Source organism: Canis aureus, chromosome 12, assembly GCF_053574225.1.
Source record: "Canis aureus isolate CA01 chromosome 12, VMU_Caureus_v.1.0, whole genome shotgun sequence".
Taxonomy (NCBI): Eukaryota; Metazoa; Chordata; class Mammalia; order Carnivora; family Canidae; genus Canis; species Canis aureus.
In genome coordinates, this window is record NC_135622.1 from 3,025,111 (window position 1) to 3,050,257 (window position 25,147).

At 41.1% G+C, this 25,147-nt stretch overlaps 2 protein-coding genes across 2 annotated transcripts; both read right to left on the reverse strand.

Annotated features, from left to right (window-relative positions):
• Positions 1 to 196: 196 nt before the first annotated feature.
• On the reverse strand, positions 197 to 1,296 carry LCE6A (late cornified envelope 6A). The gene is given in 3 exon segments (XM_077844341.1): positions 197 to 298; positions 436 to 685; positions 1,119 to 1,296. Coding segments are annotated over 2 exon segments (342 nt in total). The 5' UTR covers positions 676 to 685; positions 1,119 to 1,296.
• Positions 1,297 to 13,876: 12,580 nt separating this feature from the next.
• Positions 13,877 to 15,772, reverse strand: LOC144324589 (late cornified envelope protein 1B-like). The gene is made up of 3 exons (XM_077916019.1): positions 15,753 to 15,772; positions 15,429 to 15,492; positions 13,877 to 14,519 (listed from the first exon to the last, which is right to left on the reverse strand). Exons 2-3 carry the CDS (start codon positions 15,438 to 15,440, stop codon positions 14,178 to 14,180), a joined length of 354 nt encoding a protein of 117 aa, XP_077772145.1. The 5' UTR covers positions 15,441 to 15,492; positions 15,753 to 15,772; the 3' UTR covers positions 13,877 to 14,177.
• Between the last annotated feature and the right edge of the window lie 9,375 nt (positions 15,773 to 25,147).

Sequence of the window (25,147 nt, forward strand, 5' to 3'; positions counted from 1 at the left end):
TAAGCTTTTCTAGAACAGAGATAAACCTCCTATTACATCTGGGAACACAGAGCACAGTACACAGTAGGTACTCAACATGTTTGTCACACAAAATCTTTCAGTGTGAGGATTACACCATGACATAGGTTGATGGCTATGAGGATGCTGAGACAGAAATCTCAAACTGTGTGTCTCTGAAACACCACCTGTCAGCATCTTAGGAGGAAAGAGGGGCAGTATCCACCTGTGGAGACCTCAGTCTCTCCGGGGACCTCAGGGTTTGTAGCAGCCACAGCTCTGGCTGCACAGTGTTGTTGAGCTGAAGGGGAACAAGACAGAAGCAGGGGTGCAGCTTATGGGGGTCAGGAAGTATTTCCCAGCCCAAGCTAGAGGGGGAGAGCCTGAGCTTCCCAGCCACCTGAGTGCAGAAACCTGGACGGGAGAGAGCAGCTGTACCTGGTCCCCTCAGCACTCCTTCTCCTTGATGTGGTAGACTGTGCCACCACCGAGGCAGCGGGGCTTCTTGCAGTGAGCCCTCTGAGAGTGGCCAGGGCTCTTACCCCCAGGTTTTAGGGAACCAGAATCACGCCCTCCTGAACAGAGGTCACAGGCAGCCAGGGAGATGTTTGGGCACTGGGAAGGTGAGTATTTGGGAGCACTAGGGGGCTCCCAGGATTGCTGCTTCTGCTGTGACATCAGTGGGAAGCTGGAAGGAAAAAGAGCATTCAATTAAGTCAGGGCCTTCGATATGTTTCTTTTCTCTCTGGGCTAGAGCTGTCAAGATAAAGCTGGCATTTACAATCTGCAAAATCCATCCTAGAAGGGATAGAAATGGACCTGAGTAGGTAACAGGAGACCCACTCACCAACAACCCAGCTAATAACTTACTCCTCTTCTTAAACAAAATACAGCTGCCTACTTTCCCAGACCAGGATCCACCATGGTCAAGTGTAAAGGAGAAACAAATCTCTGCTCTTTCTTCACTCAGTCTTACTTTGCCCCCAGATTCCTAAGTCTGGGTGTATCTTCTCTGTTTCTTCAGCCCTCTGGCTTCTATGGCTTTCTCCCATTTTAAATCATTTGAGATCTTTTGTGGGGACCACCTCCCTTCCCTTCTCCCTGCCATATAGCTCTCTTACCTGGCTTGTCTACTCCTGGGACAAAGGCAAGAGGAGAGATCAGGCTGGTCTTGGCAGCATCAGAGTGAGGGATATACAAGTGTCTCCCTACCCAGAGGTAGCCTCACCCTAAAGGAGGATGTGTGGACAAATCATTCCAGGACTCTGGAGGCCTTTTATACATCCGCCAGTGAAGCCTTCAAGCTACACATTATTGGAGGGCAGCTGTGAGTGGACTATTTATACTGATGTTTCACAATCCCCAGGGCTGAATTCCTCAGGGTCATGCAACAGGATGTGAGCCAAAGGGAATCCTGTGTGAATGAGTGACCAGAGGCTGTGGCCTTCAGAGTGGCCTGAATGGGGTGTGTGCACTGGCGAAGTCTAGTAGATATCTCTGGGGACCTGAGAGGGATATGATTACTGTGGAGGTCTCTCTAGGTTTGGTAGGGAAAGACCAAGTTCAATGCTACCCAACTCTAATGAAGACCCTTCTTGCACACTACCACCCTTCATCCATGCCTTCTATCACTCAGCTTAAGGCCTTCTATCACTCAGCTTAATTACCTCCATGGTAATTTGCTTGGTCCACCAGGCCACATCCAAGTCCTCCCTCCTCCGAATGTCAGAGGCACCTCTCACAGCCTTTCTAGCTGCTCGTGACCAAGGTGACCTACATATTTGTCTTATCACCTTTATTACACAGTTCCTTGATGATAGGACCTTGTCTTTATCACTTCTAAATTCCTAGGACCTGATACTGTCCCTAACATAAAGAAGATACTCATTAATATTTGTAGAATGGAATAATCTTTGTGCCATTAAAATAGATTTCTCATTTTGTGAGAATAAAAAATAAGAAAAAAAAACCTGACTCATTTTTGTTTTGTGGCTCAAATCCCAGCCTCTTGCATTTACCATCCACACCTAAAGTCTTCTGGGAACACCCTTTCATAAATAGTACAGAGAAATTGGTGGGCAGACTGCACCTTACAGAGCAGGCTAAGAAGTGTGGAGAATAAAACATTCGTAAACCCTGCTACCTGTTAATGTAAAGGGGAATTGTTTATGTAATTATTGAGAAAATCTAAGGAAAAGCTTTCCACAGAGTGAAAAATGTTCATTTATCTTTTATGAAAATTGATATCAGCACATGTGGACTGTGCTTAGGGTGGGAAAACTCTCATTGGAATATAGTCCCTCACTTCTAGAGGCATCTGTCTCAGAACCACAGCCTATATGCCAGCAGAGTGAAAAGGTCTATTAAACTCCTGATGGTAGGGACAATATCTTGCCTACCTCTGTGTTCTTGGTGCCTAACACACAGTAGGGACTCAGGAAACAGGTGAGTAAGTTAAATAGATGAGTAATTACAGGGATATTCTGATTATAGGGGCTGTCCTTAAAGACTTGAAGTCATACATAGGACAAAGGTAGGCAAAGTTGGGGTGTGTGGGGGACAGATAAGGAACTAATCAGGATAGAGGGTGAGACAAGGCCAGAGGAGCAGCTGCTGGAGCAAACCCAGCAGGACAAGACTCTCAGGGCCTACCTGCTTCATCTGGGAAGGTCCCCGGGGGAAGTAGGCTTTGACATGTAGTTTGGTTGAAGGGAGGAGTCCATGTAAGTGAAATAGAAAGTGGGAGATGGTATGAAGTCTTTCTCAGCCTGTTAGAACAGGATCCTCAGGAAAAAGCACCTGAGTTATGGAGCCTCAGAGATCCAAGCCCTTTTCCCCTTACTTCCTTCTCCCACTTCTCTCTCCTTCTCCTCCTCTCCTTTTCTCCTTGTCAGGCATCAGAAGGAGCCCTAACTGCTCCTCAGAAAGGTGTCACAGACACTAAGTCCTGAGAGGGTCTTATGCCAGGGATTCCTTTTCCCCACTTGGATTCATACCACATAAGCCCATGCTCTGATACCTCATGCATCTCAAATGCATTTCCTTGAGGTTAACTAACAAACAACTGCCTAACCCTCACAGCCCCTACCCAAGGGCTAAGGGCTCTTCCTGAAGGGTCTTCTCTGGGTGAAGATCCCTGCTTTCTCTCCAGTTCCCCCAGACCACTCCTCATAATTCCTGCCCCCTAAAGTTTCAGATCCTAGTCATTTTCAGCATAACAAAGTTCATCATGGTTTTGGGCATTGACTGACCGGAATTAACACTTTCTGTGGAGGAGAGCAGAATTTAGCTTGCCCATTCCCTGAAGTGGGCCTACTTGAGGACCCTGAGTGGTCCACCCTCTTACTACACCTCCAAGTTAAGTGAGTTCCAGTTCAGGACCCCAGACATGTGCCTCCCTACAGTGCCACTCCATTTTTCTCTGGCTCAGGTGTCTACGGGCATGATTCTATAATTGGATATTTGCTAAGCACTTACTGTGTCCTGGGTACAGTAAGAGCCCCACCTCATTCTTTAGAGCTTTCACTCTAGAGATAATGCAGACACATTATACATTAATAGATAACACAAGACAGTAAGTGAAAGATAAGCAAACAGAGGCAGGTAAATTCTGGTTGTGGGTTGAAAATGGAACTAGCCAGGTTAAATGTACCAAATCAGAATGATAATATTTTGAATGCTGTTGCTCTTGCTATTATTAGCATCTCATCCTAGTCTGGGGACCAGAGTCCATTCCTGAGAATTATCCACCCCTTCTCATTCCTAGTCCTAACATGTGACTGTTTCTCTGAGCAACAGATGTCTTCCTTCCTTCCTTCCTTCCTTCCTTCCTTCCTTCCTTCCTTCCTTCCCTCCATTCTTTCTTTGTTTCTGGATGTCTGTCTTTTTCTTTCTTTGTGCTGGTTCTTCTTTTGATAACATCCTTCCCCTCTTCTCTTTGCCTTTGAAAAATCTTCCAAGGACCAATCTAAATCCTATCTATGTCCTCTGTAATGGGTTCCCTGACAATGCCTGAACAAGAAAATCTTTTGGAGGTTTTGCTGCTTGTCTTACATGTAATTTATTATTGTGCACATTTTAAAGTGAGATTATAAACATTTCAAGCATGAGGCGATGTCTCATATATGTCCTATCCTTTTTCAGTGTGTGCAGTAGTTAATTACACATATCAGTTATTAGGTATTCAAAAATCCCTGTCACCAATATTTACAAAAACAATTTACAGAATGCTTTCCATATGTTGTATCCTGAGTCAATTAATTTAAGATGTATGAAATTTGGGGATGAAGAATCTTTAAGTCTCAAAGAAAATCTAAACCAAACTGAACCAAAGACATTATAAGATGACTTACAGAATGACAATATGAAGAGCTACTTGGACACTCTCCTCAGCAAAACAACCATAACTGTTGACAATTATTTGAAAAGAAAAACATTTATAGTCCCTATAAATTATCCTAAGCACATACACCTAGCAAATAAAGAAACTTTTTTTCTTTTTGAGAGAGAGAGCAAGTGCACAAGCAGAGGGAGGGGCAGAAGGAGAGTGAGAGAGAGAATCCCAAGCAGACTCCATGCTCAGAACATGCAGGGCTTGATCTCACAATCGTGACATCATGACCTGAGCTGAAATCAAGAGTCGGACATTTAACTGACTGAGCTACCCAGGTGCCCCACAAATGAAGAATTTTTTATTCAAGGAAATCTACTAAGTTTCAGTAAAGCCAACATTTTGCTTTACATCTCCAGCTCTACATTGCAGAGGCTATACCCTAAGACAATGAGGCCAAGACATGGAAGCTCCCTTCTTCCACCCAGCTCCCACTGGAAAGGCAGGCAAAGATTCTACCTTGGGAACAAGGGGCCTAGAATACTGGGATCCTAATCACCTTTGCCCCAGCTCACTTGTAGGATAGAAAATCCATGATGGAGAGGCAATTTAAGAAGACTGGGGGGGGGGGGGGCGTGGGGGCGGGGCAAGATGGCGGAAGAGTAGGGTCCTCAAGTCACCTGTCCCCACCAACTTACCTAGATAACTTTCAAATCATCCTGAAAACCTACAAATTCAGCCTGAGATTTAAAGAGAGAACAGCTGGGACGCTACAGAGAGAAGAGTTTGCACTTCTAACAAAGTAGAAAGACAGAAAAAAAAAATAAATAAATAAATAAATAAATAAATAAGAATCAAGTGGGGGAGGGGGACCCCTGGAGGAGCCGGACTAAAGCCGGGCAGCAAGAGCCACCAGTACAGGAAAGCCCAGTCCCAGAGAAGCAGGAACTTTAAAAATCTGCACCGGATTCTTCACTGAAGAAAGGCGCTGAGCAGGGAACTCGGGCAGGACCCCAGGAGGGGCAGTGGGGCCCCCAGGTTCCCGGAGTCCCTACCAGAGGAAGTGCACCCCGGGGGAGAGCAAGCACACACCACGGGCCGAGCTCCCTAAAGGGCTGGAGTGCCACCCAGCGGGGCCCCAGGAGCAGCTCAGGCAGCAGCGCAGGCGGGGGCTCTGCAGGGAGGGGGCTGCATGCCCCCAGGAGCGAGATTCCAGTGGCACAGGCCCGGGATCTCAAGGCGCCCAGAGACACAGCCCAGGATTCGGTGCTCCCGCCAGGACAGGTGGAGGCAGGGAGGGCACAGGACAGCGAGGACGCTCCTGCCGCCAAGGCCCCCGAGCTGTGCAGATTAGCACCGCCCGCCCCTGGAGCATCCCGGCCAGTGCTGACTGGGAAACTGCGGTAGTTACTGTAGGAGCTGACTCCAGGGCTGGAGAGCTGGCCACTGCCACTGTTGTTGTTCCTCCGTGTGTCACCTTGTACCTGGGACAAAGCAGGGATACCAGGGAGCAGGGGCTTCACAAGATAAACAGCTCCCACTGAGCTGCACACTTGGCAGGGGGCGGAGCAGCTCCCCCAGATGCACACACGTGAAAATCAGCAATGCAGGCCCCTCCTCCAGAAGACCAGCTGGAAGGACATGGAAAGAGCAAGTTCTTGGCCGAGCAGTGATGGAAAGCTCCAGGGGCGGTCGAAGGATTTACAGCATATAGAAAAAGAGGATACCGCTCCTTGGTTTTTTTGTTTGTTTGTTTTAGGGTTTTTGTTTTTGTTTTTTTCTTTTTTTCTCTCTTTTCTTTTCTTCCTTTTTCCAGTACAAGTCTTTTTTAGCCACTCTGCACTGAGCAAAATGACTAGAAAGAACTCACCACAAAAGAAAGAATCAGAAACAGTTCTCTCTGCCACAGAATTACAGAATTTGCATTACAATTTGATGTCAGAAAGCCAACTCAGAAGCACAATTATAAAACTACTGGTAGCTCTGGAAAAAAGCATAAAGGATCAAGAGACTTCATGACTGCAGAATTTAGATATAATCAGGCCAAAATTAAAATTTAATTAAATGAGATGCAGTCCAAACTGGAGGTCCTAACGACGAGGGTTAATGAAGTAGAAGAACGAGTGAGTGACATAGAAGACAAGTTGATGGCAAGGAAGGAAGCTGAGGAAAAAAGAGAAAAACAATTAAAAGACCATGAGGAAAGGTTAAGGAAATAAATGACAGCCTCAGAAGGAAAAATCTACATTTAATTGGGGTTCCAGAGGGCACTGAAAGGAATAGAGGACCAGAAAATGTATTTGACAAATCATAGCTGAGAACTTCCCTAACTTGAGGAGTGAAACAGGCATTCAGAACTGGGAGATAGAGAAATCCACCCCCCCCAAAATCAATAAAAAAGTTCAATACCTCAACATTTAATAGTAAAACTTGCAAATTCCAAAGAGAAAGATAATCCTTAAATCCTTAAAGCAGCAAGAGAAAAGAGATCCCTAACTTATATGGGGAGAAATGTTAGATTAACAGCAGACCTCTCCACAGAAACCTGGCAGGCCAGAAAGGGTCCTAAATGAGAAGAACATGCAGCCAAGAATACTTTATCCAGCAAAGCTCTCATTCAGAATAGAAGGAGAGATAAAGAGCTTCCAAGATAGGCAGAAACTGAAAGATTATGTGACCACCAAACCAGCTCTGCAAGAAATATAAAGGGGGACTCTATAAAAGAAAGAGGACACCCAAAGAAATAATCCACAAAAACAGAGACTGAATAGGTATCATGATGACACTAAATTCATACCTTTCAATAGTAACTCTGAACAGGAATGGGCTTAATGATTCCGTCAAAAGACTCAGGGTTTCAGACTGGATAAAAGAGCAAGACCCATCTATATGCTGTCTACAAGAAACTAATTTTAGATGTAAGGACACCTAGAGCCTGAAAATAAAAGGTTGGAGAACCATTTACCATTCAAATGGTCCTCAGAAGAAAGCAGGGGTACCCATCCTCATGTCAGATAAATTAAAGTTTATCCCAAAGACTGTAGTAAGAGATGAAGATGGACACTATATCATACTTAAAGGATCTATCCAACAAGAGGACCTAACAACCATGAATATTTATGCCCTGAATGTGGGAGCTGCCAAGTATATCAATCAATTAATAAACAAAGTTAAGACATACTTAGATAATAATACACTTATACAGGGAGACATCAACACAGCACTTTCTGCAAATGACAGATATTCTAAGCACAACATCTCCAAGAAACAAGAGGTTTAAATGATACACTGGACCAGATGGATTTCACAGATATTTACAGAACTTTACGTCCAAATGCAACTGAATACACATTCTTCTCAAGTGTACATGGAACTTTCTCCAGAATAGACCACATACTGGGTCACAAATCAGGTCTCAACCAATACCAAAAGATAGGGATTCTCCTGCATATTTTCAGACCATAATGCTTTGAGACTAGACCTCAATCACAAGAAGAAATTTGGAAGAAACTCAAACACTTTGAGGTTAAAGACCATCCTGTTAAAAGATGAAAGGGTCAACCAGGAAATTAAGGAAGAATTAAAAAGATTCATGGAAACTAATGAGAATGAAGATACAACCATTCAAAATCTTTGGGATACAGCAAAAGCAGTCCTGAGATGGAAATACATAGCAATACAAGCATCCCTCAAAAAACTGGAATATACTCAAATACACAAGGTAACCTTGCACCTAAAGGAACTGGAGAAAAACAGCAAATAAAACCTACACCAAACAGAAGGAGAGAGTTAATAAAGATCTGAGAAGAACTCAATGAAATAGCAGAAGAACTGTAGAACAGATCAACAAAACCAGGCGTTGATTCTTTGAAAGAATTAATAACATAGATAAACCATTAGCCAGCCTTATTAAAAAGAAATAAGACTCAGATTAGTAAAATCACGAATTAAAAAGGAGAGATCACTACCAATACCAAGGAAATACAAACGATTTTAAAAGCATATTATGAGCAGCTAAATGCCAATAAATTAGGCAATCTAGAAGAAATGGATGCATTTCTGGAAAACCACAAAATACCAAAACTGTAACAGGAAGAAATAGAAAACCTGAATAGGCACTAACCAGGGAGGAAATTGAAGCAGTCATCAAAAACCTCCCAAGACATAAAAGTCCAGGGCCAGATGGCTTCCCAAGGGAATTCTATCAAACGTTGAAAGAAGAAACCATACCTATTCTACTAAAGCTGTTCGGAAAGATAGAAGGGGATAGAATACTTCCAAACTCATTCTATGAGGCCAGCTTCACCTTAATTCCAAAACCAGACAAAGACCCCACCAAGAAGGACAATTATAGACCAATATCCCTGATGAACACAGATGCAAAAATTCTCAACAAGATACTAGCCAATAGGATCCAACAGTACATGAAGAAGATTATTCACCATGATCAAGTGGGATTTATCCCCAGGGTGCTAGGCTGGTTCAACATTTATAAAGCAAACAACGTGGTAGATCATATCAACAAGAGTAAAAACAAGAACCATAGAATCCTCTCAATATATGCAGAGAAAGCATTTGACAAAATACAGCATCCATTCCTGATCAAAACTCTTCAGAGTGTAGGGATAGAGGGAACATTGCTCAGCATCTTAAAAGCCATCTACGAAAAGCCCACAGCAAATATCATTCTCAATGGGGAAGCACTGGGAGCCTTTCCCCTAAGATCAGGAACAAGACAAGGATGTCCACTCTCACCACTGCTATTCAACATAGTACTAGAAGTCCTAGCCTCAGCAGTCAAGCAACAAAAAGAAATAAAAGGCATTCAAATTGGCAAAGAAGAAGTCAAATTCTCCCTCTTTGCAGATGACATGATACTCTACATAGAAAACCCAAAAGACTCCACCCTAAGATTGCTAGAACTCATACATCAATTTGGCAGCGTGGCAGGATACAAAATCAATGCCCCAAAATCAGTCGCATTTTTGTACACTAGCAATGAGACTTAAGAAACAGAAATTAAGGAGTCTATCCCATTTTCAATTGGATTCAAAAGCATAAGATACCTAGGAATAAATTTAACCAAAGAGGTAAAGGATCTATACCCTAAAAACTACAGAACACTTTTGAAATAAATGGAGGAAGACACAAAGAGATGGAAAAATATTCCATGCTCATGGATTGGAAGAATTAATATTGTGAAAATGTCTATGCTACCTAGGGCAATTTATACATTTAATGTAATTCCTATCAAAATACCATGGACTTTCTTCCTCAGAGTTGGAACAAATCATCTTAAGATTTGTGTGGGATCAGAAGAGACCCCAAATAGCCAGGGAAATATTAAAAAAGAAAAACCATCTTGTACCACATTGTGATGTGGGGGCATCACAATGCCAGATTTCAGGTTGTACTACAAGGTTGTGATCATCAAGACAATGTGGTACTGGCACAAAAACAGTCACATAGATCAATGGAACAGAACAGAGAACCCAGAAATGGGCCCCGAACTCTATGGTCAACTAATATTTGACAAAGCAGGAAAGAATATCCACTGGAAAAACGACAATCTCTTCAATAAATGGTGCTGGGAAAATTGGACATCCATATGCAGAAGAATGAAACTAGACCACTCTCTTGCACCATACACAAAGATAAACTCAAAATGGATGAAAGATCTAAATGTGAGACAAGATTCCATCAAAATCCTAGAGGAGAACAGAGGCAACACCCTTTTTGAACTTGGCCACGGTAACTTCTTGCAAGATATATCTATGAAGGCAAGGGAAACAAAAGCAAAAATGAATTATTGGAACTTACTCAAGATAAAAAGATTTTGCACAGCAAATAAACAGTCAACAAAACTAGAAGACAACCTACAGAATGGGAGAAGATATTTGCAAATGCTATATCAGGTAAAGGGATAGTATCCAATTTTTATAAAGAATTTATTAAACTCAACAGCCAAGAAACAAACAATCCAATCAAGAAATGGGCACAAGACATGAACAGAAATTTCCCAGATGAAGACATAGACATGGCCAACAAACACATGAGAAAATGCTGTGCATCACTTGCCTCAGGGAAATACAAATCAAAATCACAATGAGATACCACCTCACACCAGTGAGAATGGGGAAAAGTAAATGTTGGAGAAGATGTGGAGAAAGGGGAACCATTCCTCTTGCACTGTTGGTGGGAATGTGAACTGGTACGGCCACTCTGGAAAACAGTGTGGAGGTTCCTCAAAGAGTTAAAAATAGACCCACCCTACAACCCAGCAATTGCACTGCTGGGGATTTACCTCAAAGATACAGATGCAATGAAACACCGGGACACCTGCACCCCGATGTTTCTAGCAGCAATGTCCACAATAGCCAAACTGTGGAAGGAGCCTCAGTGTCCATCGAAAGATGAATGGATAAAGAAGATGTGGTCTATGTATACAGTGGAATATTACTCACCATTAGAACTGACAAATCCCCACCATTTGCTTCAACGTGGATGGAACTGGAGGGTCTTATGCTGAATGAAGTAAGTCAATCAGAAAAGGACAAACATTATATGGTCTCATTCATTCAGGGAATATAAAAGGTAATGAAAGGGAGTAAAGGGGAAAGGAGATAAAATGAGTGAGAAATATCAGAAAGGTAGACAGAACATGAGAGACACCTAACTCTGGGAATCCAACAAGAGGAGTGGAAGGGTGGTGGGCAGGGGGATGGGGTGACTGGGTGATGGGCACTGAGGGGGGCATGATGGGATGAGCACTGGTGTTATGCTATATGTTGGCAAATTGAACTCAAATAAAAAAAATAAGAAGACTAGAAGTGGTCAGCCCAGTGAACAGCCTGCTTATACAGCAAGGTAGTCACTCCAAAGAACCAGACAAATGTCCCCACCCCCAGCTCCAGAGCAATGGCTCAATATTGTGATGAGAGGAAGGGACAGGCCAAAAGAGGAGAGGACTCTGAGGTTCTCATCAAAGGAACTGTCTTTATTCAGGACAGAGTTTGCAGAAGTTCAGACCTAAAAACACTCTGGAAAATAAGGGAAATACTATTGGTAAGCAACTAATAAGAGGCTGCTGATTCATGACAATGATATACTGAACCAGAGCACCTGTCAGCTAGTTTACCAGAGAGAACCAAGGAAAGTGAGGGCTAAGTAGAGCCCACCTGGGTTCAGAACAACTTCAGACTCCCTCAGAAACTAACCGTGTAATGGGGCCTCGACTTAATTGGATCTGATCAATAAAGAGAATTGAGAGTTCAGAAATAAACCCATCAATATTTGGTCAGTAGGTTCTAGACAATGTGTCAAGACATTTATTTCCCTGAGGAAACAATAATCTTTTCAACAAATAGTTCTGGGAAAACAATATATCCACATTTAAAGAATGAAGTTGTCCCCTACCTACAACAGTTAGGAAATAACTCAGATCAAAACCTAACTGAGGGACTAAAAATATAAAATTCTGACAAGAAAATATGTGAGAAAATCTTCATGCCCTTGTGGGAAAGCACAACCTCTGCTTTCATGGAAATTAGTCTGAAGTAGGTATTTATAGCACTGGGCCTAAGAAGGCATCCGGTGTCAGAGAGAAGAGCAAAACCTTGACCTGATCCCAACTACAATAGCACATTCTTGGAGATATAAGATCCTCTTGTCTGAGAATTCCTCCTTAGAAAACCTAATGGTGGGCAGCCCAGGTGGCTCAGCGGTTTAGCGCTGCCTTCAGCCCAGGGTGTGATCCTGGAGACCCGGGATCGAGTCCCACGTCGGGCTCCCTGCATGGAGCCTGCTTCTCCCTCTGCTTCTCCCTCTGCCTGTGTCTCTGCCTCTTTCTCTGTGTGTGTATCTCTCATGAATAAATAAATAAAATCTTTAAAAAAAGAAAAGAAAACCTAATGGTCCTGTGTCACTTTGGCCAACAACCAATTCCATACTTGTTGGTATGATAGTTGACTTTCTGGAAGGGAGCCCCAATACATGTAATGTTTGAGCTCTCCTGTTACTGACACCAAGGGAATATACAGACTTCTAGCTTCCTGAATAGCCAAGGAGCAGACATGGTGAGGATCAGCAATATGGATGACTCTTCATGGGACTTTGAATCTTGAATGACTAACTAAAGACATAGGAGCATCTAGAGGTCATATTAATCACAGCAGTCATGATGGGTTTCTACTGTCTGTTCCACCAGACAGTTGTGTTTTTACATGAATTAAAATATAAATTTAGGGTTTTGGCTGTTTATTCAGTTCATAGAAAGACTATCAAGGTATGTATTAAAAAATGAAAACTTGCAGTGCCTCAGTGACTCTATCAGTGAAGTATCCAACTTTTGATTTTGGCTCAATTCATGATCTCAGGGTCATGAAACTGAACCCCATGTCAGGCTCCACACTCAGCGTGGAGTCTGCTTGAGATTCTCTTGCTCCCTCTCCCTTTGCCCCTACCACCCTCTCTCTCAAATAAATACATCTTTAAAAAAAAGAAATCTGGGCAGCCCCGGTGGCCCAGCCGTTTAGCGCCGCCTTCAGCCCTGAGTGTGTTCCTGGAGAGCCAGGATTGAGTTCCGTGTCGGGCTCCCTGTGTGGAGCTTGCTTCTCCCTCTGCCTGTGTCTCTGCCTCTCAATCTCTCCGTGTCCGTCATGAATAAAAAAATCAATCTTAAAAAAAAAAAAAAAGAAATCTTGCCATCTGCGAAAAAATGGATGGATCTGTTATGCTATGTGAAATAAGAGACAGAGAAAGATGAATACCTTATGATTTCAGTAATGTGTAGAATCTAAAAAACAAATAAAAACAGAAATAGACTCATAAATACAGAGAACAACTAATGGTTGCTAGAGAGGAGGGCAGTGAGAGATAGGCAAAATAGGAAAAGGGGATTAAGAGGTACAAACATATTTATAGAGTAAATAAAACACAAGGATGAAAAGTACAGCATAGGAAAAATTTTTGATTAAAAAAATCAAGATTTTTTTTAATAAGACATAAAGATGAAATATTTGACCGGAGAAACTAACCTTAGGGCTCAGGTAGAGAAAAGGAAGAAGTGACTGATTTTTTTTTTTAATTCCCTGATTCCTTTTTTGGAATGCCGAAAAATGCCTGATTTTTAATTTTTACAATCTTTGTTTTATGCTATATGGATGTTTTTAGTTAGAATTAACCAAGATTCCTGGGCTATTTGTAGAAAATTCACGAATAATTTTCTAAACAAATTTTTTAGCTGAAGGAGAAATTTGAGGGTGAGTTGTGACAGTGTCACAAAGGAGAAAGAGGAGGAGACCAATGAAGGGATGGAATATGCATTGCCCTGGTGACTTGGCTGGACCCCAGGGAAAGTCCAAGTTCCAGCAGAGCTACATAGGATTTGTCTGAGAAGTCATGGCATAGCCATTTTCTCTCACCTTGTCCCATCACCAACCATATGACTAGCACACATTTGATTTCCAAGAACTCCAGGAAGCAAGAGAATGGATAGCAACGGAAGAAAATACTGGGACACAAGTAGGCTAGGAACAAGTTGGAACAGGATGGTGAGCCGATTTCTTGTTTTATTGTTTCACTTTAGGAGCAGACAGCAAGGAGAGTAGCTGGGAGAGTCTGTGGTTTGGGGATCCCAGGTCAGATAACAACTGGTGTCAGAGGTCAGCAGGGGGAATATGGGAGAGGATTAGCCTTCTGAATCCCAGAGCAGAGGAACCCGCCAGCCCAGAGCTCAGAACCTTCACTGAGACAACTTAATCCCTTGGGCAGGCCCAGGAGGAGCAGGACCAAAGGAAGGGTTTGGCCACTGGCTATCCCCAAGTATCTTCTTCTTGGCTCAGAGTCCACTTCAGCAGCAGCCTCCAGACGACTGACTGCTGCCCCCTCCACAGCAGCCCGAGCCCCCTGAGGGCTGGCTGCAGCAGCCTGAGCTCTGGTGTCTGTGGCGGTGGGACCTGTGTCGCCTGTGGTGGCTCAGGCAGCAGCCTCCACCCCCGGAGCTGGAGCCACAGCAGCCGCCACCCCCAGAGCTGGAGCCACAGCAGCCCCCAGAGCTGACACTGCAGCAGGAAGAGACTGGGGGGCACTTTGGGGGACACTTGGGGGGGCACTTGGGGGCGGGGCACTTGGGAGGGGGCTGGCACTGCTGCTGGTTCTGCTGGCAGGACATCTCAGTGGGCAGGGTCAGGACCTGAGGGAGAGTCACACAGTGAGTCAGATCCAGGATACACAAGTCTCCTTTGTTGTTTAACCATCATTTATTTTCCCTACATTTTTATAGCCTATTCAAGATAAATTATAGGAAAACTATCTCTAAAATAACGTGTCAATTGCTTTCACATTATCTCATTTGAACCTTAGGAGTTTTTCATAAAACAGATATGGTGACCTTCTCTGAACAAAGCAAGACACAGAGGACAGCCGTATCAACAAAGTTACCCAAAGTCAGTATCCTTCAAATAGAGGAGGCAAAATGTGCATTCATAAAGTGTGACTTGAGTCCATGCTCTGCGCCATTCCAAATTCTGAACATGTCCCCCCCTAGAAGTCAGGTTAGTGACAGTGCTGTTTACTGAGCAAGAAATAAGATTTCCCTTTTGGAGGAACTTTGCAGCTAGCTTTTCAATACATACATATTCATATATCATATACTGTATATAATATCATATAAATAATATGTAACCATCTCACATAATTACATATAATATATACATACATATATGTATTTGGGTTAACCAGTTCATATGATGACCCTTGGCATGTATATATATATATATATTACATATATATTACATATATATATATATATACATATATACACATATATATAAACAGGTTACCCAAATCATCCTATAAAGGTAGAAGTGAAGCCAGACCTGACTGTGGCAAGCTGGGTCATGCTAGGTACCCTCTACAGCCTCTTTTCTTTTCCACACATTTGCACCGTGAATTTCTATTCACTATTCACTATGCAACTTTGGGTCTTCTGGTGCAGAGGCCCAGACACCTCTTCTGAACTGCTAGTGACACCTGCTGGGGATAAGACCTATCTATGCATGTCTGGGTTTATGCTTCCTCTGTCCCACTATTTGAGACTCACTGTGACTCCCATAGAAGCTTTGGGGAAGGGACACAGTTGATTTCTCCAAAGTAACCTCTTCCTTCTGAAAGGAAGAATTGTTTAAGTTACCAAAAACCTGAGTAACTTTAAAAGACCAGAATTGATTTTATTTAGAGGACAATACACAAATCATCCTGCTGTCTCCTGTCTCTCGTCTCATAGCTCATTCCCTTTCATCAGAATTTCTGGTCTTTCTGTTCCTCTCCATCTTCTCTGCTCCCAAGGCTCTGTCCTGCTTGCCCCCTGCTGTCATCTGAGCTCGCTCTGTGGAAGGTGCTACTGTTGGTCCTGGGGGACACTTACCGGTGTACAAGGTTATCAGCACCTCGAAAGAAGAGTGCATGGAGGTGCTCTGACCCAAAGCCCTTTTATCCTGGCCTTGGGCTCTGCCCCCAGCCTGTGAGACAGGACCTGGGCATAAGGACACCGCCTCCCACCACCCACATGGTCTTATGACAGGTGGTGACTGGCATCTCCCTGCCTCTTCCATGGGGCCCAGGGCAGCTGTTCTCAGCAAGGATTAAGACTGCTTAGAAATGGGGCAGGGGGTAAATTCCTGCCATCATCTGTCACCTTATTATCCTTAGTGATTTCTGCTTCTCACACTCTCTCCTGGAGCTTGGTCCCCCAAACCTTCCCCTTCTCCCTCCTGCAGTGTTAATTCATTAGCTCTAGGCTCTTGGATTGAACAATGAAAACAGATGCTTCCAAGATTTCTCATATGCGTTCCAGTCACTTTGCCATTGGGAGTGAGTATACGTGTGCATGCATACACACGTGTCTATGTCTGTATATGTTTCTTTTTTTAAAGATTTTATTTATTTATTTATTTATGAGAGACGCAGAGACATAGGCAGAAGGAGAACCACCTTCATACAGGGAGCCAATGTGGATACATATTGGGACTCAATTCGGGACCATGGGATCATGCCCTGAGCCAAAGGCAGGTGCTCAACCACTGAGCCACCCAAGCATCCCTAAAAATCACTTTACCTCTTCGAATCAACTTGAGCTTGGAAAAATTTAGGAGTTGGGTTTGGGGCTCTGGAGTCAGACATCTGGGGTATAAATTCCAGCTCTGATGCTATTTATATAACTTAGGGCAAATCTTTTAACCTCTATGTCGCAGTCTCCTCATCTATGAAACGGTGACTTTAATAACCTCTATTTCATGAGTTTTCTAGAAGTATTAAATGAGATAAAACACATGAAGCTCATAGAACTTTGCTTTGCACATTTTATGCACACCAAAAAACATTATCATCATTTTCCTTAATCACCTTCTATATGCATGCTGTGGTGATCAATTTATTTTTTCTTTTTTTGTCAGGTGCAAAGCCAACATTTGCATAAGACTTCAGAGTTTGCAGATAGTTTTTCCATATGACTTAGGCCATCAGCATAAGACCTGGAACATGCAGGCACATGTGGTGAATACCTCACCCTGCAGAAGTCTGGCCCTATGTTGCCTTAGAAGTGACTCTTGTCTTCCTGCTCACATTGTTAAAAGGCTTACATATAAGGGAGCAGTCAGGATGTCAGTTCCCTGGCTCACATAGTTAAGTCTTACTCAGGAGCTGAGTACTGATTCTTAAGGTAATTGAGGGTTCATATAGCTCACGCCTCTAGTGATGTGATACCCAAATCATCCATCAGTCTGATTAAGATCTGGGTGAGAAGTTGACAGTTTGTTTGGAACTTCATAAGGACTTATCTATTTTCCTTGACTATGTGATGTCAATGACTGATATTCAGTTTAATAAGAGAAAAATTTATTAAGCAGATGATTGACATTTAGGTCTTCTCTTATCAGGGATTGAGTGTGAGATCTACAGTGGAAATAGAAGATAAGTTTAAAATAATGCATTATGTTTCAGATTAGAAATTATAGAAATAACTGTGACCATTTATTTTCTAATTTATTTTGACTATCTATAATCCAGTAGCTGCTTAATAAATTATTAAAAGTGTTCAATTCTTCTAGAATCACCTTGAGCTTCATACTGCCTTATTTTACTTGTACGCTCCTGAACCAGCACCAAGTACACTCATGAATTATTTTTTCACCCATCTAATTCTTTTTGTAATACACATTATTAAACAATAATCTTAAAGTAGTAAAGGTAGTTGATTATTTCTTATGCCTGGTGACCCTTAAAACCATGATATAAAAGGAAAATCTGATGTTTATCCACTTCCAAATAAAACCTGAATAGTTTTATTTGGAAAAGAGCAACAAGTAAACAGATTTAAAAGGGAAATGACAACTTGAGAATAAAATTACAATACATTTCTGTGAATAGATTAAAATAGTTGATACACAACTATGTTTTACAAATAAATAAGGAGAAAATCTCAATGTAAATAACAGACCAAAGTGATAAATAGGCAATACAAAATGCTACATTTATATATGACCCATAAATATTGGGAAAAACTAGGGAAAAAGACATTTCTCCTATCAAATACATGCATTCATATCAAATAGGCAAAGATTTAAAAGTTTTATAAACTGATTGTAGATGTGAGAGGAAAAAGGTGATGTGGATAGAATGCAAATAGGTGTTAGGGGTTATCTTTTACCTTTCTTAAGGGCAAATTATTGGTCCATTCATTCAGATAATATTTCTTAAAAGATTTATTTATTTATTTATTTATTTATTTATTTATTTATTTATTCATGACAGACAGTGAGAGAGAGAAGCAGAAACATAGGCTGAGGGAGAAGCAGGCTCCCTGCAAGGAGCCTGATGTGGGTCAAAGGCAGATGATCAAAACATAGAATGTACATACATTTTGGCCAGGCAATTTCAATTTTAGGGCTTTTATTATCTCAAAAATGTGAATATTATCACAAAATGTGGATATTATTACAAAAATGTGAATATCTCAATACTCAAGGATGTTAACTATTATATTTATAATATGAGAATTTGGAAAAACCTCAATACCTATAATAGATTGTAATATGAGCATGCAAAGAAATATATAGTGATTGAAATTATTTTGTGGTTCTATACTTATTCATGAAAAGTATTTCTTAACTGAAGCTGTTATATTATAGAACACATACATTATACCATGACAATTAGAAATATAATTTAAAAGTAAAACTATAATAACAACAAAAACATGATATATCTAAGAACAGATGTTCAAAAGATGTGTAGGTAGGGAAAATTGGAAAACTCTATTGAAAGACATTAAAGCTGCCACAGCAAATGGAAAGAGATGCCATGAATTAAAGGTGACATTGTCTTAAAGATGTCAGTCTCTCCAACTCAATCTATGGATTCCTTGTAATTCCAATAAAATAACCATACGGATTTTAAAGAAACTTCATGAACTGATTCTATGACTAACATAAAACACCAAAAGGCCAAGAATAGACAACATACCCATGAAGGAGAACAAAACATGAGAACTTGCTTCACAAAATAACAAGCAATACAAAGCAGTTGAAATGCAGACTGTGGGCTATTGGTGAAAGAATGATATCACAGGGTTTGTGACTAAAAATTAACTTACACATATAATAATACTTGAACCATGTCACAGGCAGGATTACAGAATTGTGGGGTAAGGATAAGCAATTCAAAAAATGGTGCTGTGCCAACTGTTTATCCATCTGGGCAATAAATTAATTCCATGCTCCTCACACCATATATGCAAAAGTCAGATTCCATAAATGGAAGACCTAAGGTGGAAAACAAAACATTAAACATTTTTGAAAAAATTCAAAAATTATTTTATAGAATAACTTTATAAACTTTTGGAAAGGGTTTCCTAAATAATACAAACAAGTGCATGTCAGAGACAAATACAATATAAGCAGAAAAAAATAATACTTGGTTATACAAAAATCAAATCTTCTTTTATTAAATAATGTCAGAAAGAGTGAAAATCTAAAATACAGATTATAAGAAGATATGTGCAACACATAAAATTGACAACAAATTAGTATGTAAAGAACCTTACAAACCAATAAGAAGAAAGAAAAGAAAAACATGAGCAAGACACAAAGGTTGATTCCCAGGAGGGAAAAAATAAATAACCAGTAATTATGAAAAAACTTTCCAAATTTGAGAGGAATCAGAGATAAGCAAGAAAAAGCCACAATGGTACACAATTCTACATCCATCAAATTAGCAAGAATCTAAAATCAGCAGTATTTATTATTGGCACCAGTGTGGAAAGACAGAAATTCCCATAACCTCTGATGAGAATATGCATCTGCACGACCTCAAAGAGCAATTTGGTAATATCTATTCAGGCTGAAAACCCACCAATTCCACTCCTAATTATACACACTGAATACAAAAAAAAAAAAAAAAAAAAAACAAGCATGTGTGAGAATGTTCAAAAAATAGGATTATTTACAGAGCACAAACCAGAAGCCAGGTAAATACCCAACTTCAGGTGAATGCATAAGTGAAGTGTGAGTACTGTTACATTAGAATATTATATAATAGGGAAAATAAATGAAATTTGATAGAGTCAGCTATATCGATATAGATGTGTAACAAAGATATGGGATATGTTTTCACATTTAGAAAGTAAAGAATATGTTTTAATCAATGCCTAAAATAAACTATAAATAAAGTATAGTTTAGTTAAACACAAATAAATTATATTTAAGTGAAAGTTATCCTTTTTAAACTTAATTATAAATAAATTATAAGTTAAAGATAAATAAATACAGGAAGGAAGAATTAAAAACACAGAATAGTGAGCATCTCTGGGTAGAAGAGATATACAAGAGGATGATTTTAGTTTTCTTTTTTTTAAGACTTTATTTATTTATTCATGAGAGACACAGAGAGAAAGAGAGGTAGAGACACAGGCAAGGCGGAGGGCTCCCATGCAGAGAGCCCAACATGGGACTCGATTCCAGGTCTCTAGGATCACGCCCTAGGCCGAAGGCAGGCACTAAACCGCTGAGCCACCCAGGCTGCCCTTGGTTATCTTTATGTTTTATTTTTTAATTTTATTGGAGGATATATACACATTGTTCATTATGCTGTTATATTTAGCATTATCTGTAACAAATATTTTATTTAAAAAATTATATACAAGTAAAATTTTATACATACATATATAATATTAGTTCCTCATACTCCACATATGTTAAAATTTCAAAAAATTGCTTTCGTATTTTGTTTGTCTTACAAAAATATCTTATTTCATATGTATGTATTTATATATACTTTTCTTTATAATTTCTTTAATTGTGTTTATCCCAAGAATATTTTTTTCTACCCTGAAATAAAATAAACATTTGGCTATAGATACTTTTCCCTTTATTACTTAATTTTCCCCCCAAATATTTAACTAGTCCCATGGAACTCATCTTGGCATATGATGCTAAATGAGGATTTATATTTTGTTCTCAATTAAGCAAATCCCCTAGCTCTGGATATTGAACAACCATCTTTTATTTTTTGATTGGCACCTGCTTTATCAATTTTAAATCCTTGTATGAATTCTATTATATGCAGTTATCTGATTTGCACCAATCTCAAGGTTTGGGTTTAATTGTGTGAAAGTCACAGGCAGAGAGCTTAAGTACTTTGTCTGGGACCTGTGATGGGTGGGGAAGATAATCTGAGTACTGGGAGACAAAAGGAATAAGGAATTTCCTAGGATTAGGACCTCAGGACCCTGTTCTCTTAATTCTTCCTCAGGGAGGAACCAGCTAGATGTCTCCCTTACTTGGGGGATAGAAAGCAGGACCCAAGTCTTGCACAGAAAATGGTGAGGAAATGAGACCAGCTGTGTCACCTAAGCAGTTTCCTCTGCAGGTGTGGGTTAAATGATGTACTACAGCTTTCTGTGACCAAACATCCAACACAGTGGAAAGAACAACTAGTCAGCCACTTCATCCCTTGTCTAAGAGAATATTCTGGAACTAGGTGTGCCCTTGGTGAGATCTACTACAGGAGAGGCATCACTCACATCCTAGATAAAGGGAAGACACTAAAATGCCCATGAGAGGAGAAGTCAGAGACTTGAATCTGCTAACTAGTTACATCCAATATCAGGAGAAAACTGCACCCCCATGTGAGACTGTGCCCTTTACCTCAGTGGCCATGCAGTGGTCAGCAGTGCTTTTGGAAGACTAGAGGAAACAACAAATGTCAGACAGGAAATGGGGAGGATCTTTCTCTGCTGTGGTCAGCAAGTCCACAGGACTAACAAATGTGTCATTACATCCAGTCTGGCATTTATATTCTTTCTCACACTGGATATTCTAATTTCTTTTTAAAAATATTGTATTTATTTATTTATGAGATACAGAAAGAGAGGCAGAGACACAGGCAGAGGGAGAAGCAGGCTCCATGGAGGTAGCCTGATGTGGGACTCAATCCCGGGACTCCGGGATCACGCCCTGAGCAGAAGGCAGACACTCAACAGCTGAGCCACCCAGGGGCCCTTGGATATTCTAATTTCTGAACTGAAACTGGGTTTGTGCTTCAAAATGACAAATTAAATTGCTTTTCTTTACTTGGTAAGAACTGTAAAGTCAGTAGGCCTTTTCAGGTCTTTAGGAATTAAAAGATCACCCCAATGAATAAAATTTTAAAGACAGTAGCATAGTACTAAAAAGCTCTATTTTTATAGCATCCTATAAGCTACACTTGCTCAATCTGATGGTTATAGTCAGACTATTTATCCTGCACCTGCATGAGGAAATGCTTAGCTGACCCAAGAAGACTTTACAGGAGGATATTTGGGGTGGGCCTTGCAGGGGGGATAGAGTTGCAAAATTTCCAGGTGGCAGAAATGGAATTGGACTCCAGATGAAGGAAATAATGCTGCTAAGAATAGTGATGGCAGCAGTAGTAGTGATGGTGATAGTGGTAGTAGTAACAGTAACAGCAGTGCCAATACTTTAACAATAACATTAGGAGTTACCCTTTATTGACAATGTAAAATTATCTGGATACTGAGCTACAGACAGTAAACTACTTCTACTTCCCTCATCAAAATGTACAAGTCTGAGTTATCTCTACATAAGAGTGAATTGTTCAGTGTGTCAGGAGTATAAGGTTTCTTATATGAAGAGCAAACCTTAGAAAGTTAGTTGGAAACACTGTCTTTTAGCTCTTAAATGTAGGACTTAAGAAGCATGTGCATTATTCTGTAGAGAGTCCCTGCTTCTCAGAAGTAAAGTGACAAGTTCATAAATGTGGCACAGGGAATGTGCTCGGAGGAAAAAGGCATAGAGGATTTAATGGAGGCAGAGTTGCTGGAGGGTGAGTACAACACCAATTTTTACTCCCAAATGTGTCTGTACCTAAATGGATTACAGAAGTAGTGAGTAGGGAACGTGTATTTTCAAAATATGTCTATTTTTTCTTTTGTTTTATTTTTTTTAATTTATTTTTTATTGGTGTTCAATTTACTAACATACAGAATAACCCCCGGTGCCCGTCACCCATTCACTCCCACCCCCCGCCCTTCTCCCCTTCCACCACCCCTAGTTCATTTCCCAGAGTTAGCAGTCTTTACGTTCTGTCTCCCTTTCTGATATTTCCCACACATTTCTTCTCCCTTCCCTTATATTCCCTTTCACTATTATTTATATTCCCCAAATGAATGAGAACATATGTTTGTCCTTCACCGACTGACTTACTTCACTCAGCTTCTTTTGTTTTATAATTCAATTTTTTTCTTTGTGTGTGTGTGTGTGTGTGTGTGTGTGTGTGTGTATGTGTATGGTGGAGGAGGAAGGATATTTGGTGGGTAGCTCAAAAGCAGCAGAATGAGGATACAGAGGAAGGAAAACATGGAGGGTGGAGTTGGGGCCCTGAAAGTGACCAGAAACTCAACATTTATGTTTACAAAAAGACACCAAAGACTTATTCACAACAATTTGCTCCAGGGCCCAGATGATTCAGTAGCAGATTGGGGAGCATTTGTCTTTCATGCTACACCTCCATTCATTCACATTTTAGGAAGGAGTACCCCTCTGGCCCCTGAGATTCCAAGGCCACTGCCTGTAGAAGATGAGGAAGAGGAATACAATGGCAAACCAAGAAGGAAATGGTCCTTCCAGAATAAGATGCTGAGCAGATTCCTGGTTTATTGTTTTGTATCAGTCAGACAGCACTGTGTAAGAAGATAAGACATGGAGTTACTTGGGGCTTTGACATAGGCATAGAGTCTAAGGCCAGTGCACAGGGATGCAGGAGAAGGCTGGTTTCTAGACCCCGGGGAGGCCATATTGTCTTTGCATGTTCAGAGTGTTCTCTGAGACCTCTCAGACTCTGAGGCAGGCCTAGGAGGAAAAAGATGATGTTCTCAGTGGTTTGTTGCTTGCAAGTCTTCTCTTCTTGTCTCAGGGTCAACTTCTGCAGCAGCCTCTAGACAATTGACTGCTGCCCCCTCCACACCAGCCTGAGCCCCCTGAAGAGGGCTGGCTGCAGAAGCCTAAGCTCTGGTGTTTGTGGCAATGGGACCCGCATCACCTGTGGTGGAGCTACAGCAGCCACCACCCCCCCAGAGCTGACACTGCAGCAGGAAGAAACTGGGGGCACTTTGGGGGACACATGGGGGGGGGACTTGGGAGCAAGGTACTTGGGAGGGGGCTGGCACTGCTAATGGTTTTACTGGCAGGATATCTCAGCTGGAAGGGTCAAGAGCTGAGAGTCACACAGTGAGTCAGACACACAGGAGGACATAGAGCCCTCCTGCCCCTTTCTGTTCTCAGCATCATTTTACTCTTTATATTTAACTAACCTCTTTAGGATTAGTCAGAGAAAACAAATCCCTGATTTTTTTGTCACTTCTAATACCCAACTAACCACTCTCACAGTACTCAAAATAGGAAGGAATCATCATCTGGTTTACCAATTAGAGATTTGAGACCAAAAACTGTTAACGAAAAAGAAAAATAGATTTTAGGAGTCACCTGGATGGCTCAATCCGTTAAACATCTGACTTCAGCTCACGTCATGATCTGAAGGTCCTGGGATCCAGCCCCAGGTCAGGCTCCCTGCTCAGCAGGATGTCTACTCCTTCTTCCCCTCCCTCTCTCCTGTGCTCCTGTGCTTTCTCCCTCTCTCATATAAATAAATTAATAAAATCTTTTTAAAAAATGTTTTTTTAATTTATGTCACCCAAATACTCAAATTATCCATAGAGACTAGACTAGAACTGAAATAGGGGCACCTGGGTGGCTCAGCTGATTAAGCCTCTGATTTTATATTTCAATTCATGTCATGATTTTAGAGTTGTGAGATGGAGCCCTGCATCAGCTCCATGCTGGGTGTAGACCTGCTTAATATTCTCTCTACCCCTCCCCTCCCCAACTCCATTTCTTTCTCTCTCTCCCTCATTTCAAATACATACATACATGGACTAACCGACATAGATTTTTGTTTTACAGAAACAATATCCTGTTAAAACAACACCCTAAATAGTTCCTTATTTTAGACACTTCATTAGAACAGAAAGGGCCATGGTGATTTCCTAGCTGGCTTGCTAAACACTCCTTCTCAGGTAGACCAGAGCCTGGTACTCTGATGTTCTTTGAAAACCACCTCTTATACCAATACCATGGCCTAGAGATTATTAAACCTTTGGTGCTTATCCAATTCTGGAGCTTTTAAAATGTATTCCTAGGCCCTGGATTCACATCCCAAAATGACCCAATCTTCTCTCACTTTGAGAATTGCACCTGAAATCATGCCTGA